We start from the raw sequence: 18,387 nt of genomic DNA on the forward strand, positions 1-18,387 counted from the left end.
TAGAGTTAAGCTCTAAAAGAGCAAATGTGAAATGGGAGTTGGTGTGCTTACCTAAGACTGAAGGTGGGGTAGGGGTCAGGAATATTGAAATTCTTAACTTGGCCATGAATATGAGACATATTTGGGAGGTTGCTACTGGCAAGAACACTCTTTGGGTTCAGTGGGTTCAAAAGCATCTTATTAGGGGGCAAGTGTTTTGGACTATGAAGACTCCACATGACTGCTCTTGGTGTTGGAGGAAAATTCTTGATGGTAGGGCCAAGGCTCATGAGCTTATGATTCATATAATAGGGAATGGAGCAGATACCTTGTTCTGGATTGATCATTGGCATCCCCTTGGGGTGTTATATGAGTATTTTGAGGAGCATTTCAGATATAGCTCTTACCTTCACCTGAATACTAAAGTTGCTGATTTTCTTAGGGAGGGTGAGTGGTATGTCCCTGAATTCCTTTCTTATGAGCTTAGTGAAGTGTTCTCTAGGCTTCCTGAGGTTGCTGTGAATGGTAGAACTAAGGACAGGACAGTCTAGAGGGTAAGCTCAAATGGTGATTACTCCCTGATGGAGACTTATGAAGCTTTAAGGCCTAAGGGTCAGGTTGCTGCTTGGCAGCCATTGTTATGGGCCTTTCAATGTGTGCCCAAGCATTGCTTTATTGCTTGGCTTGCTGTCAATAGGGGTCTGAAAACCAGGGACAAATTAAGCTCTTGGGGCATGCAGGTTGACACTGCTTGTGGCATTTGTGGCTTGAGTATTGAAACTGATACTCATCTGTTTGCTAGCTGTTGTTTCTCTCAGGAGCTTTGGCATATTCTCATTGAGGGGCTTGGGTTTCTTTGGAATGGTTTTAGCACCTTTAAGGATGTGATCCATTGGTGTGCTGTGCATTTTCATGGGGAGTCCATTTTGGCCAGGATTGGGAAGATGGTTTTTAATGCTGCTGTTTACCACATATGGTTGGAGAGGAATAACAGAGTTTTCAGGCACAAATCTCTTACCCCTGCTAGAGTGAGTAATCTTATTTGGGATGAAGTCCGAATTAAAGCTGCTGCTTGGAAAGGGAGGTTGGAGGACAATGTGCAAAACTTGGCTGTCGTTGATAGGCTCAATCTTAATTTTGCCTTATCTAAGCCTCATTTCAGGGGGCATAAATGGCTCCCCCCTCCTCCAGGTTGGGTTATTGTTAACACAGATGGATCTCTTGATGCTGGTTCAGCAGGGTTTGGTGCTATTGTGAGAGATAACTCTGGGGCTGCAATGATTATGGGTGTTGCTGCTGCTGATCCTGCTACTGTTCTGGTCCATGAATTGCAGGGGGTGGAGTTGGGTCTTACTTTAGCCGAGCAGCTGAACTGTCAATATGTTTAGGTTGCCACTGATTCTATGTCTGTGGTCTCCTTGTTGTCTGACTTTGAGAAGCTGCCTCCTTGGACAGCTTGGCATGTGTGGATGAATATAAAGAAGATTTGGGCTGGGTTCAAGGGCTGTACTGTGAAGCATGTGGTTAGGGAAGTAAACCAATGTGCTGAGTTCCTGGAAAAAGTGAAGCCTCCTGCTCAGCTGGTGTTTGATGCTGATAGTATGCCTATGGAGCTAAGGAAGATTGTTAAAGAAGACAGAGATGGTCGTATTAGATTGAGAAAGTTTTGGCCTTAAGTGTCTGGTTTTTGGTTTTGTTTTATGCTTTGTTGCTTTAGTCTCTGTGTTGCTTTTTAGCTTTGTCTTCTTTGTTCAAGGTATGGCCCTTTAAACCTAGCTCATCAATGCAAAAAAAAAAAAAAAACTGCACCGAACTGTGTAACAAATGTTTTCGCACGAGTTGTGATTTTTTTGTCATCCAATATGTTTCATATGTCCAAAAAATCCATTTCATATGATGTTTTTGGGATTTTACCTCAATTTCGCCCACTTAAATTGTAAACGAAACTGTAGCAGTATGAAACTACACCAATTTGTGCCAACAACCCATGGCTCAAGTGGTAAGAGGTAAGTCTTCCAACTTAAAGGTCAAGGGTTCGAGGCACACGCTTACCAATTCAAAAAAAAAACTACACCAAACTGTGTAACAAATTTTTTCGCGCGAGTTTTGATTTTTTTCTATCCAATAGGTTTCATATGTCCCAAAAATCCTTCCATATGATGTTTTTGGGGTTTTACGTCAATTTCGACCCCTCAGATTGTAAACGAAACTGTATCGACCCCTCAAATTGTAAATGAAACTGTAGCAATATGAAACAGCACCAAACTATGGAACCAATTTTTTCGCACGAGTTTTGATTTTTTTTTTTCATACAATATGTTTCTTATGTCCTTAAAATCCACTCCATATGATTTTTTGGGGGTTTTACCTCCATTTCGACCCCTCAAATTGTAAACAAAACTGTATCGACTCCTAAAATTGTAAAAGAAACTGTAGCAATATGAAACTGTGCGAAACAAATTTTTTCCCACGAGTTGTAATTTTATTCATCCAATATGTTTCATATGTCTAAAAAATCCATTCCATATGACGTTTTTGGGGTTTTACCTCAATTTCGACCCCTCAAATTGTAAACAAAACTGTATCGACTCCTCAAATTTTAAACGAAACTGTATCGACCCCTCAAATTATAAACAAAACTGTAGCAATATGAAACTGCACCAAACTGTGTAACAAATGTTTTCGCACGAGTTGTGATTTTTTTGTCATCCAATATGTTCCATATGTTGTTTTTGGGGTTTTACCTCAATTTCGACCTCTTAAATTGTAAAAGAAACTGTAGTAATATGGATTTGCACCAAACTGTGTAACAATCTTTTCGCACGAGTTGTAATTTTTTTCATCCAATATGTTTCACATGTCCTAACAATCCATTCCAAATGATGTTGTTGGGGTTTTACCTCAATTTCGACCACTCAAATTGTAAACAAAACTATATCGACTCCGAAAATTGTAAAAGAAACTGTAGCCATATGAAACTGCACCAAACTCCAACCAATAGCAGCCTTCTTCACACTCATATCAGGCCCAGACCACAAGAATTTACTAAACATCAACTCCAACTCCCTTAGAACCCTCTTGGGGAGGTCAAACACACTCAGCCAAAACAAGACCATACTCTGCAAAATAGACTGAACAATAACCAATCTTCCAGCATAAGGTAAGAACATGGTTTTCCATGACTGGATTCTAGCAAGAACTTTGTCCATAAGAGGAAGACAATCAGAGTACTTCAATCTAGAAGAAATTAAGGGCACTCCAAGGTACCTAACAGGAAGAGAGGCACATTCAAACCCCAACACATCATGAAGCAATAAAACATCTTCATCAGGAATACCAGCAGAGAACAAGGAACTTTTACCCTGATTTACCCTAAGGCCTGTACACTCAAAAAAGGAGTCTAGAACATCAGCTAAAGCAATGGCTGAACCAAAATCACCCCTAGAAAATACCAAGAGGTCATCAGCAAAGGCTAAATGAGTGATTAAAGGCTTGGCACATTTGGGATGCAGATAAAACCTCTGAGCCTTCACCATATCAAGAAGCAGAACATTAAACACCTCCATCACAATAACAAACAAATAGGGAGACATAGGGCAACCTTGCCTAACCCCTCTCTTACCTATGATATAACCATAAGAGCTACCATTAACCATCAAGGAGAACCTTGAGGAGGAGACACAAGCATAGACCCATTGTCTAAATTTACTAGTAAATCCCATTCTCTCCATGACCTTCATCAGAGCATCCCACTCAATAGTATCATAGGCCTTTTGTAAATCAATCTTCATAGCACATCTAGAGGGACCCAAAGTCTTCTGATAATCTCTAGTAAGCTCATGAGCAAGGAGAATATTATCCTGAATGCATCTTCCAGAAATAAACCCAGACTAGCAAGGACTAACCAGCTTGAAAATTACATCCTTCATTCTTATGGTCAAGATTTTAGTAATACACTTATAAATAGTATTGCAACAAGAAATAGGTCTAAAATCAGTGACCCAGGCTGCATTCTTAGATTTAGGCACTAAAGTAACAAGAGTAGAGTTTACCTCACCCAGAAGCTTTCCAGAAGAGAAGAACCTCAGCACAACCTCAGTGAAGTCATCTCCCACAATTTTCCAGCAAGCCTTGAAGAAGTGAGCAGTGAAACCATCAGGTCCAGGAGACTTATCTGATCTAATAAAGGCCAAAGCAAAAAACCACTTCATCTTTAGTAACCTCCCTGATTAGCATGGAAGCCTCATGAGCCTCCAAAACCTGACTAAACTCCATGGTATTCAGCACCTCAGGGACTCCTCTTTGATAATGAGAAACCCCAAACATATCCTGATAAAAATCCACACACTCTTGAGCCATTAAGTCAGCCCTCACAACCTTCTCATGTCCTTCATTATATAGAAAAGAAATATTATTCCTAGATCTCCTTTCTTTTAAGGAAGCATGAAAAAACTTAGTGTTATTGTCCCCTAAATGGATCCTTTGAACCCTGGACTTCTGTCTAAGCATACTCTCCTCCTTCTTAGCAAGCAAGGAAAATTGAGCAACATCCCTCCTTTCATCCCTCCTAGTCTCCTCACAAGAAGGAAAAACTTTTAGGTGATTCTGCAAGTTCTCCATCTCCCTTCTAGCTACCTGTACCTGAGAAGTAAATTCTTTAAACTTCTCCTTCATCCATAACAATAAGGCTGTCTTCACCTTTTTAAGCCTACAAATTAGCCTATACATAGGATTCCCAGAAACCTTATCCTTCCAAGCCTTAGAAACCACTCTCATGAAGTCTTCCTCCTCTGTCCAACAATTGAAAAATTTGAAAGGCCTAGGCCACACTCCAGTCTCTTCAAACAAACTCAACACACAAGGAGAATGATCAGACACTCCAGGATTCATAAATTCAGCCTTAGCAGAAGAAAACTCTTGAACCCAATCAATATTAACCAAGGCCCTATCAAGCTTTTCAGCTATATTAGTAGCACCCACCTGAGCATTAGACCAAGTGAAAGAACAACCAGAGAAGGGATAATCAAAAAGTTGAGTGTCCCTAACACAGTCCTGAAAATCAACAATGTCCATTGGTCTCACAGCAGCACCTCCAAGCTTCTCATCCACTCTCAAAATAGTGTTAAAGTCCCCCATCACCACCCAAGGACCACTATACTCTGAGAAATCCTCCTCATCTCAGTCCACAAACTTCTTCTTTCCCCCACAGTGTTCCTTGCATACACACAAGTAAACAAAAAAACTCCTACCTTCTCTCATAACCACAGAAACAGTTAAAAATTGATCAGTAATAGAGTCCAAAGAAACTATAAGCTGACCAGGATCCCACATCAACCAGATTCTTTCATTCTATCACAATCATAATTGCTAATCCAACTCCAAGTTGGCATTAGAGAATGAAGAACCTTCTCCTTATTATTAACATCCACATGAGTCTCCAACAACCCACAAAGACACAACTTATTACTTCTAATAAATCTAACTACCTCCTTTATTCTGAGGGAATCATTTAATCCCCTCACATTCCAACAACCATAACTAATCATTGATAGATCTAATAGGGCCCCTGCCCTTCAACCTCTGGTTAGGCTGACTAGCAACCAAACTCCCACCTAATATGGAAGCCTTAGAGGCTACCCCAGTATGCTCAGCCTGAGCACCACATTCATCCATGGAATCATCTCCACCAGCCCCAACTCCCAGAGCACCACTATCTCCCACTAATCTTGTCCCCCATGGGATCAACAACTAACCTCCTAGCCACTTCAAACTTCTTATTCTTTTTAGACCTACTCACCTCAGTCCAAGTCCCCTCATCTATCTCCTTATCATGCTGACAAGAGGAACAGCTAGCAAACTCCTTCATACTTTTTGCACCAAACTGTGTAACAATCTTTTCGCACGAGTTGTAATTTTTTCATCCCGTATGTTTCACATGTCCTAACTATCCATTCCAAATGATGTTGTTGGGGTTTTTCCTCAATTTCAACCACTCAAATTGTAAACAAAACTATATCGACTCCGAAAATTGTAAAAGAAACTGTAGCCATATGAAACTCCATCAAACTGTGAAACAAATCTTTTCGCACGAGTTGTGATTTTTTTTCATCCAATATGTTTCATATGTCTAAAAAATCCATTCCATATAATTCTTTTGGGGCTTTACCATAATTTCGACCCCTTAAATTGTAAACAAAACTGTATCGACTCCTCAAAATTTAAACGAAACTGTAGCAATATAAAACTGCACCGAACTGTGTAATAACAAATGTTTTAGCACGAGTTGTGATTTTTTTGTCATCCAATATGTTCCATATGTCCTAAAACTCCATTCCATATGTTGTTTTCGGGATTTTACCTCAATTTCGACCCCTCAAGTTGTAAACGAAACTGTAGCAATATGGATTTGCACCAAACTGTGTGTCTGTGTAACAATCTTTTCGCACGAGTTGTAATTTTTTCATGCCATATGTTTCACATGTCCTAAAAATTCATTCCAGATGATGTTGTTGGGGTTTTACCTCAATTTCGACCACTCAAATTGTAAACAAAACTATATCGACTCGGAAAATTGTAAAAGAAACTGTAGCCATATGAAACTGCACCAAACTGTAAGGTTTTCTTGGCTGGAAGCTCCGGCAAGGCTGAAGATTAACCTCGGTTTTTTGTCCAAATGAAGGATGATTGTACATGGGAGAAGGCAGATTTCTCTCAGTTGTTTTACCACCAAATAGTGAAGATGAAATGGAAGAAGTGGCAGCAACTCAATCTGTTTTAGAAGGAATTCAATTGAATGGTGATAACCCTCCCACTCAAACAGAGGGTATTACATTCAAGGCACAAGCAAGGGAACCACTCGGTTCTGATTTTGGCATTAAGAGAAACCATGTTAGCACTTCTGTTCATACAAAAACAATAAAGGTTCGGTCTGCTATGACGCAGCGGAAAAACTATTAAAAGCCTTAGAAATCCGTCTAAAGACTATTGAACCGAAATTGATAACAAGAATACTAAAATACTGAATTTTATTGATTGAATGAATGACTGAAACAACTTCTAAGCCCTCATTATATAGACTTAGGGTTTCCTAATCTTGGTCAAACTCCAATAGAAACTCCTAAAAATAAAATACTAGAATAGTAGTAATCCTAAACTGAAAATAATTACCAAAAATAGAAAAAAAAAACTAGTAAAAGTCCGTTTTGAGGCCCTAAACGATGGAATTTGCCCCTCAAAGTGGGTCCGTTGTAGCAAAGCGACAACGAATGACCGGAACGCTATTTCGGACCATCCCTCAAAATTTCGTCCAATTCCGACACCCGTAGCTTCGATTTTGGCCGTTTTAGTCTGTCATCCTTGTATTTGGCCGCTTCGATCTCATCCATGTATTTCTCGCCCAGTTCCTCTACATCATGCTATCAAGTCTACTAAAGGTACTTTAAACCTAGCAGATAATATCAGAAACAATTTATTATCGGGTACTCTTCGAAACCCTAGACGAGTTGTAGATGATGAAGAACAGTTCACGTTGGAGAGTCAGCAAACTCCTGTTGAATTGAGAAGCCGAGAGGAAGAGATTAGGGTTCCGGTAGATGCAAGTGTTCGGATTAGTCAGAATAAGAACCCTAGTGGGCCTGGGCGTGATTGACCAGCAAGATGGAGGTGCCAACAGAATTCCATTGAGCCAGGAAACCAGAAGCGCTAGGTCTCACTCGGCTATTCAATAAGGTAAACTCATCACCAACGACTCAATTGTCCTATACTCCTTCTCTAGTAGTAAATGGTGAATGGATTGCTGAGTTTGACATTGTTGATTTTGGTGATCGAGTTAAGTCATTTGATGATATTTTGATTGGAAACTTTATTGGGGAGAGATTGAGTTACGGCTTAGTACACAATGTTCTGGTCAAGAAATGGAACCCTAAGGGAGGGCTGAAAATAACAATTCACGGGAACTCGGCGTTTGTGATCAAATTCGCTTCAATGGAAGATAGACAGCAAGCAATGGAACAAGAGCCCATCTTCATCGCAGGAAGACTTTTCGTTGTTCGACCATGGCGTCTTCACATCGAAAAAGAACTACAAGATATGAAAACCTTACCTATGTGGGTTAATCTATGTAATATCCCACTAATTTTCTAGACACCTGAAGGTATTAGTCGCATTTTAAGTATTCTTGGTAAACCGATCATGTTTGATAGTCACACTGAATCGCAAGAGAGAATGGCTTATGCTCGAGTATGTGTCGAGGTCAATGCGGAATGGGAGTTACCAAAAGAACTCAGCATTCGTGTCAAAGAGGGATCACAAGATGAGTTGGTTAAAGTGGAAATTAAATATTCATGGCTGCCTTCCCGTTGTGCTACGTGTAATGTGTTCGGACATGACGATATGGGATGTCCTACACGACCAAAACAGCATGTGACTTTAGATGTACACAATAGTCAATTTCGCACCACCAAAGAGACTACCCGGGGAGAGACCACATCCCAACAGCAAAAGAATCCGAGACACACTCGTTTCCAGCAAGCTAATGTTCAAAGGGGACCTAATACGAAACAAGATGGTGGGCGGAAAATACCAGCAACAGGAGAAGGAATAGACTCACTAGCTGCTCGTAATAGGGAGGACAAAGACAAGGCTGTTGAGTGGACAATCGTTGCAAACAAAACAAAGCAACTCCAGCTGGGTTCGGGACACATTGATGTATTAGATCAACAAAGAAGGAAAATCCTTAAGAGGTTTCCATTTCAAAACCAAGCCAGCGAGAGTGGGAGTAACCGCAACCAAACAGGTAACTCGTTCTCAGCTTTGTCGTCTTTTGATACTATTGGGAATGATATGCATGGAAACCATGAAAATAATGATACTTCATATGAGTTGGACCCTCATCAAGAGGACAGATCCAACCCAATGGAGGATCAACAACTATTATTATGTAATTGTGAGAGTTCGGATGGAGTTACTCACAACCCCCCATTAGTTTGATGATTAATCTCGCATGTTTGAACGTGAGAGGTCTTAATGACGCTCTTCATGTAAAGAGTGTGCGTGATTTTGTGAGATTGAATCATATTGGTTTGTGTGGTTTTCTAGAAACTCATTTCCAGGAGAGAAACAAGACTCGTATTCAGCGTAGTCTTAGTTCTACTTGGACTTTTATTGATAATTATGTGGTTGTTCCGGGAGGCCGGATTTGGATTGGATGGGACCGTAGTAGGGTCGATTTCATTGTGTCCCATCTTGGAGGGCAAGTTATTGCAGGTGGTGTTCGGTTTCCAGATGGCTCGGGTTTTCATATGGCAGTGGTGTACGGAAGTAATAGCACCGTTTCTCGCCGGGAGCTTTGGAGGGACCTTGATTTTCTTATAACAGGTTCTGAGGCTTCGTGGCTAGTGCTAGGTGACTTCAACACCACAATGCTAGCAAATGAGAAGAGGGGTGGTAATAACTCACCATCTCAAGGTTCCAATGAGATGTTTGACTGTGTTACCGATTTGGGACTGTTCGATTGCTCGTATACTGGTTGCTTCTATACTTGGTCTAACAGGCAGACAGGAGTTGCAACATTAGTTCAAGATTGATCGGGTTCTTATTAATAGTAGTTGGCTGACTTCTTTTCCTCTGGCTAAGGCAGATTTTCCACCGGCTGGGAATTCAGATCACTCTCCTATTATTATTCCACTTGCTGCACCCAACATACACTGGCGTACTCCGTTTCGGTTCTTTAATGCATGGACGGAGGATCCCACGTTCAACGCTCTTGTTGCTGATGTATGGAAGGTGTCAGTACGTGATCCAACTCTAATGTTTTCAACCCCTTGTCAGCTTTGCCATCAACCACACCCATGATGAGAGTGAACACCAAGTGATGTTGCATTACTTGCTTATAGATTATCTTTGAGGATGAGTTCTAGTATTTTATAACTTCAAACTTTGTGGATGAATTCTCCCAAAGGAGGATCTATAGTAAATATAGTTACATGAAGAAGATTGAATTAGAGATATTACTCAAATAGTGAGGGATGATCCAGCCTCTCAAGGCAAATGTACCCTTGGTTGTCACATCACCTTTCTGTAAAGTTATGAACTAGAAAGAGCTCCTACGAAAGGATTTGATGTAAATATTTTGAATTAGAAGAACTACTTAAGGGGAGAGGGATGATCCAGCTTCTGAACGCAGGTGTACCCAAAATAGATTTGTTGTACTCCCCCCGTCCCAATTTAAGAGTCCCGTATTCTTTTTTCGTTTGTCCTAAATTAAGAGTCCCATTCCTCTTTTATCATATAAAATCCATAGATTTTCCAATTATACCCGTGTTGACAATATATAATGTATTTATTACTTGATTAAAACAATTCGTATTTTGGTAATCTTTTAGAAAGAGTTAGAATAATTTGTGTTTATGGAAACTAATCTTATATATAATGCTAATTCTTTTGAATTCCAAAAAACATGTTAAAAATTAATATGGGTAAAAATGGAAAAGTAAAAGTTGTGAAAAAAATTACGTTTTTAAAATGGGACTCTTAATTTGGGACGGAGGGAGTATGTATTTTGAATTAGAGAGACTACTAAAGGAGAGAGGGATGATCCAGCTTCTGAACCCAGGTCATGTCCCCAAAATTGATTTGTTGTAAATATTTTGCATTAGAGGGACTACTTTTACACAATAAAATCAGACCAACAGCTTAAAAGACGATTTAAAATATTTCCAAACTACAATAAGATTTCCTGATCAAATTTAAAATATGATAATTCTTTCAGCTTCCAACATAGTGCATCAACATCTTATTAAAGAAGGTTTACACTTTAAATCCTAAACAAGTTAAAGTGAACTCACCCCCCCCCCCCCCCCCCACACACACACAAATTCGGTGGGTGCGTTTAATCAATTTCAATTACCATTAACATACTTGAAAATAAGGTCACCAGCCAGTTCCGAATTGCGTAAGGAATCTTTGGAGATAGAACAATTTATCATGCAAAACCTTGATTACAATAATTAGCAAACAAAATTTGATTGTTTTAAACATTGAGTACAATTCTGAATTCCAGAATTATGAATTAATGGGACTAATTAAAGAACACAGGATGATCAGAGCATTGAACCCGTAATTCTATATTTGTTGTCCCCTAAGAATACCAAGATCCCATTCCTCCGGAATTAAGCGTACTAAGGCACTGCCCTTAATCCATCGTCCTAGGTCAGTAACTCCTTACTGATCATACTCCTATCATTTTTGGTTGACAAATTTCACACTTGTGTGTCAAATTGTCCTTCTGCCTCGAAATCCAAAACCCTTTTGCTGACTCGTTGAGAATAACCATTTAGACATGTAGATCTCTGCTATAGATCTACTCGTATTGTCCCGAGGTAAAAGATGGCACTCTGCGAAGGCCGACCCACCATCGATGAACAAGGGACAACAGGTGTCTTAATCTGGGTAGGCATTTACTCAAAATTCTTTTTGAGACATTTTATGTAATTTATCAAGTTGCGTTACTGTGAACTCTGGCATAACCAATTATGATTTATTACGTAAAGTTTATGTGGATTTGCGTAAAGATTTCTTACATCTTTTAGTATTACCCCTAAAAGATCTCATCTTTTAGGTTATTTCTTGTTCGCCTACGATTCGTACGGATTCTTATCCTTGAACCACCATTGAGTACTCCCACTTGAATCATGATCTCATCATTCGATTCGTCAATGGCTACTTAAGACCCTATACTCCAAGTATTATTTGGGCACTTTCACTTGTGCTTAGGAATAAGAAACGTTTACCTAACTAAAGGTATACTAAGCTACGCAATCACATGAAATATACATACATCCAGAAATATGACAATCATATAAGATAAAGTATGTATCCTACATTCGTTTTTAGGTTCGCTATGTCTCGTATAGCTAATTGTGGGAAATTGTGACATTCCTATGTCTAATGTGAGTTCTAAGTCTATTTTCGTAAAGTACGGACTTATAACATGTTATGTTTCTTACTTAATGATTTCCAAAATCGATTCTAGAAAAAACTCCGTTTGAGTCATCCGATGGCCCGGGTCAATTTCGGAAAAATCAGTTTGAAATTCGGAGAAAAAGTTTGAAAAACTCCCACTCGGGTCAAGATCCAAAATCTTCGAGTCAAACTCAAAAATGGACCCAACTCAACTTTGGTAAAACCCTAGACAGACCCTGGTCAAACCCTAGTCAAATCCTTGGTCAAAGTCCTGGTCAAACCATGGTCAAACCCTTAGTCAAACCCTAGTCAAACTCGGTCATGATGTGACGCCCCGTGTTCCGAATCACGGTTTGCCAGGAAGTTTATAAAAGAAACTCGGTCTAATACTAACTCAACCCAGTTTCAAATATAAACCCAAGGCAAAACTCTCATCACGGGCCAACAACCATTGGCTCAAGTGGTAAGAGGTAAGTCTTCCAACTTAAAGGTCAAGGGTTCGAGGCACACACTTACCAATTCAAAAAAAATAAACTCTCATCACGGGTTACAAATCAAGAACAAACACAGCAGAAAGTCAAATATAGTTTAAACCTTTGAAAATATATTCGGAAAATGTGTAACCCAAAATAGTTTTGAAAACGAACTAAAAGTCAAAAGACAAGACTAAATTTCGGCAGAGTTTCCTCTGTAAATCGAGCAAATCAAACCTGAAAAACATTCATACATATCTCACAAACTTCTAAATATCAATAGCATCAAATAATAAGTGATAATGTGCATACTATTTAATCGTGTACAGTCACAAACAAGTGAAGGAGCGATCCTAACTATTCTAGATGATACATATATAATATTAACGTTGTGATAAGATCGTAAGTTGAAAATATAATAGAAATTATATTCTTACATAATGTGAACCAAGGAAGTAAACTATGTAACTCCGGGCCACCAATACCTGCAACTGAACAAAAACAAATAGAAATGAGATAACCCGAAGGTCAGCTCAGTAGGATACCTAGACATCCTACCCGCACCACACACATCAATAGTTTTAATATATCAATAGTTATAAGTGCTACATATATACAGATGATGGGCCTAGAAGGTTACCCTAAATAGGCCTACACCCGCAAGTGCACGGGTGTCAAGTTGTAATTTCTTGGTAAGACCGGTTCGTTCCTCAGAGACTAAGTAGAACTCAATTTAATCTTAAAACTATTGTGATTTTCAAAAATGATTTGATTGGTAATATGATTCAAATGAAAAAGAATAGCAAATATAACTCAAAAAAAAAACAAATAAGTTGATATTCAGAAAAGGGGAACCTAGGGTTTTCGAATTTGTCCACGTGATAATCCTAAAGACGATGTATTTGCCTTAGTCAACTAAGTTCTTTGTTTTACTCGGGTTCTATCACATGAACGTTCTAGAATCCGGAAGATGTTGTCATTAAAAGCAATAAGAACTTTAAAAGATATGAAGATTAATCTAAAAATTGACTTGCATATAAATAAAAACGATAACATTCTCATTATGGACTTCGTCTAAAACCCTAGATAGAAAAATTAGTTTCTCATAATGATAGATAGACGTTTAACTACATAAAATATGGGAGAAAAAGTAGAAAAATTGAGTTTCTTACTGATTTTGCAGCCAAACAGAGCCTTAAGGAAGTGATTTCCTTCTGTTTTTCCAAGAATTCTGCCAAACGCACCCTCTGGGAAAACGATTTTCTCGTCTTCCCGGAAATGGATTCTTCTCGAGAAAACTATTTTCTCATCTTCTTCAACTTTCTTTCTCTCTCTGTCTTTCTGTAATACCTCCCTCTTTCTAATATGATCCTTCCTTTCTCTCTCGGGTCTCTATGAAACAGCTTTCATGAAACAGCATGATGAGTGATTCAGTGTAGCGTAGAGCACCGTGGCGACATACATCAGCGTGAAAGAGAGACCATCCGATCAAGTCACAGAGACGTGTCGCAGCAAGGTTCTTTGGATCTCGTAGGTAGTACCCAGGTAACGCAGAGCGCAATGCACTGAATCAGGGCCTATATCCCATCCCGAAAATACCCGAAAGACCCACCAAACATCCCGACAGTATACCACGATCTCCTGTTACCGTCAGATTGCGTCGTGTCCTCCTGATAGATCTGCGCCACGTGGCTTTAGGTGTTCTGGTCAAATGATTTTGACCCCAATCTTTGACCTCCTATATTTTTCTAACCCGAACTCCGATTTCACTTCCGTTTTCGCCTACGGACTCGTCATTGACCCCACTTCTCATCTGATCATCAATGTTGGTCAAAATACCAGAATCAACAAATGACCATAATGCCCCTCATGTGTGTCTTTCTCCCAATCTTAACTATTTTTCTCGCCGAACTCCGTAAAAGACACTTGGGAAAAGAAAATCAAACAAATTATCAGAGTAACCGTTCGAAGTGGACTAACTAACCTGAATTAAGAGATTCAGATGGGACATTTTCATGTCTCATCAAACATCCCCAAACTTAGATTTTGCTAGTCCTCGAGCAAAAGAGAGAATAAAACTAAACCCACTTCACCACTTTCGTAGGGAATCACGATTGCACTTAGCACGTGCAACAAGCCGTGAAACCTCTAGGTTACCCGAGAGGACGAGTTTTGTCTCGTGAGGGTTTGCAGTGAATATACCCACAAAATTCAAAAATCAAAAATGCAAAAGGGTCTAAATATGATGTGGACTAAAAATGTTCATCCGGTAGATTTTCGAAAGTTAATAGAAATTAAATCCAAATCAATCGAACCATACAAACGCTAAAAATCTTTTCACTAGTAGTCAAGACTCGAAGTGCACGTGACCAGCCAATATGAGTATCATTTCGGTTCTGAAAAGACAAGACCTCGATTACTCTCTCAATACATTTCGCCTCGACTACTGCCTCACGGTCATACACTCAAAAATCAAAGTCACTCAAGAATGGTTCACTCTATGTGTTAGTATGAATATGAAGGAAAACTCAACACATGAAAAAGACGGACTATAATTTTGTGGACGACTGATCTGAAAGAAGGAAACAACCACTAATACAGGATGGGGAAGCTAACCAACTCTTCTCACCTGATCTACTATCTAACAATGCTTCCTAGAGGTCGATAGACATTAATGATGATGTGACTAGAACACCTGAGAACTCAACGTCTTCAAATCTTCAATAACTACTTCAAGGGATAAACACTCAAACAAAACTACATAAACATTTTTTTTTCATTTTCATTTTTTATTTTTTTTTTTTTTTTTTTTTTTTTTTTGCTACTGACTCTGGTAATAAAACTCAAAATACATAACATACTTTCTTCACATTATTCTTTCCTTGGGTAAAATTCTATTCACTTTGCTTCATGCCTTATTCTCAGGGTTCTAAATAATGATGGCGTTCCTAACTTCCTCTAGTTGACACTGTTTTCAAGTTTCTCAGACTACAAGAGTAAAGTTCGCTTCCTGATGACATCTCTAGTGGTTGTAAAATTTGAACTCAAGAGATCAACTGAGTTCTAATGAATATTGCGAGGTTGAGTAGCTCTTCATTCTACTCAGAATTAGCTCAGAAGAGATCACTCAAAATAAAAAGAAAGGGTCAGAATCTCACATGGGTTAAGTCTCCACTAATGATCGATTAAGTTCTCTCAGAAAAGTCAACTCTTCACCTATCTAACGCTCACAAGGCTAGTGCACAGACAACTTCAAGACTCGAAATTCGTGGAAAAACCTTTAGCAAACGGATAGCTCGACCAACTAGACTCTATAACTATTAACAAGCAAAAACAACTAGACTCACATTTTCAATCCAAAAATTAAAAAATTTTGAACCCTTTTGAATTTTTGAAATAAGGACTTAAAAATTCAATCCCCTATCCCCAAACTTAAACCGAACATTGTCCTCAATGTTCTGAAGACTATGCAAAATAACAGGATTAGGGAAAAGATGTTACCAGATTCAGAAGTCCTATGCATGGGTTGCCTCCCAGAAAGCGCTAAGTTTAACATCTTCAGCCAGACGATACAGATGAGTCAACAAACCTTAAGAACAGCTCCATAAACCAATAGGCGAATCATCTGTGGATCTACCCAAGACATGAAGCGTTTAGTGAAGGATAGTCTCACATTTGTGTAAATATGTTGTAGTACCTGTGAGACTATCGTGATCGGGTAAGAATCCCCAAACTTAGACGATAATAAAGTCGTTAAGTTTGGCCATGGACCAGAAAGAGTATAGTCCTGCTAGAAAGGATCTAGGTAGGGATGAGAAACCAAGTGAGGTATTGCACAATCTTTTAAACATGCTCCCGAAGGATACGACACAAGAGGATCTAGAGGACTATCAAAGACACCCAGAGTTAAACAAGAGGTTTCTAAAACAGGTACACGGAGTTCTTCCAAAGGAATCACTCGGTTACCAGACTCAAACTCTACCAAAGTTGGTTCAGATAAACCCTCTATAATTTGTTTGATTATAATGTCATTAGTGTCCTTAAAGAACTCTAGGTCCTTGACTAAGTCAAGTGAGCCATCATTCTCATTTACTAAATTGAGCAGCCAAGATTCATCATCATCTTTTATGGTGTGTCCATAGCTCAGTGGTGGAGCATTTGACTCATACGATGGAAGTGGTGACTCTAAGGTCGGCAAAGTAACCGGCTCAGACACTAACAAGGAGGTAGATTCGGACATGTTGTCTCTCTCATTAATACTACCCTTCTCATCTAAGCATAAAAGTGCCAATAGAGTTTCTAAAGGATCTCTCGACTGAGTTGTTGGTAATGCATCTTGAACTAATAATTCTACCAAGTTCAACCCACTGAACTCATCTATGTCATCAGGGTGAAGTCCCACATCAAAAATATTCATCTCCACCGTCATATTTCCAAATGATAATCTCAAAAGACCACTACTACAGTATATGACAGCATCTGATGTAGCTAAAAATGGTCGACCCAAAATGACAGGGATTTGAATCTTGGTATCATGAATGGGTTCAGTATCTAAGATGATGAAATCTACAGGAAAGATAAACTCGCAAACTTTTATCAAAACATCCTCTACTATGCCACGTGGTCGTCTGACAGACCGATCTGCCAACTGAAGGACTACAGAAGTGGGTTTTATTTCTCCCAAACCTAATTGTAAGTACACCGAGTAAGGAAGAAGATTGACACTGGCACCTAGATCTAACAGAGCTCGTTCAATCTTATGGTTCCCTATAGTGCAAGGTAATGTAGGGCTTCCTGGATCTTTGTACTTAGGTGGGAGGTTTTGTTGGATAATAGAACTCACTTGTTGAGTCAAGAAGACCTTTTTATGCACATTCATCTTACGCTTTCTAGTACATAGGTCCTTAAGGAACTTAGCGTAAGCTGGGATCTGTTTAATTGCATCTAGTAATGGAATGTTAATGTTGACTTGTTTAAATATTTCCATTATCTCGTCGAACTGAGACTTCTTCTTTCGCTCTACTAAACGTTGAGGATATGGAGCTTTAGGAATGTAAGGCTCAGTAACTACAGGTGGTTCCTCAGACTCATGAGCCTTCTCGGGCTCATCACTAGAGACTCTGGTTGGGATAGAAGAGGGTTCATGATCTCTTTCACTATCTTCGGGAACTCCTACCTTATTATCAACTACCCTACCACTTCTAAGGGTGGTTACTGCATTGGCTAAACCCATTGGTTGTTTACCTAGAGTACCTTTTGGGTTATGCTCCGTTTGACTAGGAAAATCACCTTTTTCTCTCTGGCTTAGGGCTTCTAGCTTGGTTTCCAAACGAGTTATAGACTGACTGGTCATTTGCATAAACTCAATTTGGGTCTTAGCTAGTTGATTTAGGGTTTCCTTCAAGGAGTCATTTTCTTGAGAAGGGTATTGGGTACTAGGTTGACCATATGGATTCCTGGGAGCATTAAACCCAGGAGGGTTCATCGAACTACTAGGCTGTCCCTGATTTTGACCCTTGAACCAGGAGAAATTGGGATGATTTCTCCAACCTGGATTATATGCGTTAGAATAAGGGTCATACTTTTGATGATTGTCTTGCCTAGAGTTTTGGTAAAGAACATAAGCTTGTTCTTTTTCAGCAGAACTAAGAAATAGGGTACATTTGTTCCCTATATGAGAAGGGTCTCCACAGACGGAGCACGGATAAGAGGTGGATTCATTTCCAACACTCATGACCTGAGTGGGATCCTCCCTGAATGCTTTAGGCTGACCAAACTCTAGGGCTTCTATTCTTCTAGCCATGGCGGAGAGTGTAAGTTCTGACTTATCAACTCTATAGATGCCACCTTTATTTGGAGTAGGATTTGCCCTAGTAGGAGGTCCTCTAGAAGTTTCCCATTGATGGGGTTTCTCAGCTAGATCTTCTAGAAAAGCCAAGCAATCATCGACGTATTTATAAGTAAAACCTCCACC

At 39.3% G+C, this 18,387-nt stretch overlaps 2 protein-coding genes across 2 annotated transcripts; one reads left to right on the forward strand and one right to left on the reverse strand.

Moving 5' to 3' along the window:
• The first annotated feature begins 8,966 nt into the window (after nucleotides 1–8,966).
• Nucleotides 8,967–9,563, forward strand: LOC147549125 (uncharacterized). The gene has a single exon (XM_086668236.1). The coding sequence runs from the start codon at nucleotides 8,967–8,969 to the stop codon at nucleotides 9,561–9,563; it is 597 nt and encodes a 198-aa protein (XP_086524362.1).
• Nucleotides 9,564–14,151: 4,588 nt separating this feature from the next.
• Nucleotides 14,152–17,898, reverse strand: LOC147549126 (uncharacterized). The gene is made up of 2 exons (XM_086668237.1): nucleotides 16,837–17,898; nucleotides 14,152–14,226 (listed from the first exon to the last, which is right to left on the reverse strand). Exons 1-2 carry the CDS (start codon nucleotides 17,896–17,898, stop codon nucleotides 14,152–14,154), a joined length of 1,137 nt encoding a protein of 378 aa, XP_086524363.1.
• Nucleotides 17,899–18,387: the final 489 nt, after the last annotated feature.

The sequence above is a fragment of the Eschscholzia californica genome, unplaced genomic scaffold (genome assembly GCF_041429995.1).
Source record: "Eschscholzia californica isolate CP2 unplaced genomic scaffold, dmEscCali1.0.p SCAF_3, whole genome shotgun sequence".
Taxonomy (NCBI): Eukaryota; Viridiplantae; Streptophyta; class Magnoliopsida; order Ranunculales; family Papaveraceae; genus Eschscholzia; species Eschscholzia californica.

Bases quoted from the DNA above. Each gene is read 5' to 3' on its own strand.
- LOC147549125 (XM_086668236.1), top strand. From the start codon at position 8,967: ATGATTAATCTCGCATGTTTGAACGTGAGAGGTCTTAATGACGCTCTT.
- LOC147549126 (XM_086668237.1), bottom strand. From the start codon at position 17,898: ATGAACCCTCCTGGGTTTAATGCTCCCAGGAATCCATATGGTCAACCT. The intron at 14,227-16,836 runs GTGGAGATGAAT...ATTGATGATCAG, and splicing joins TATCATTTGGAAATATGACG to ATGAGAAGTGGGGTCAATGA.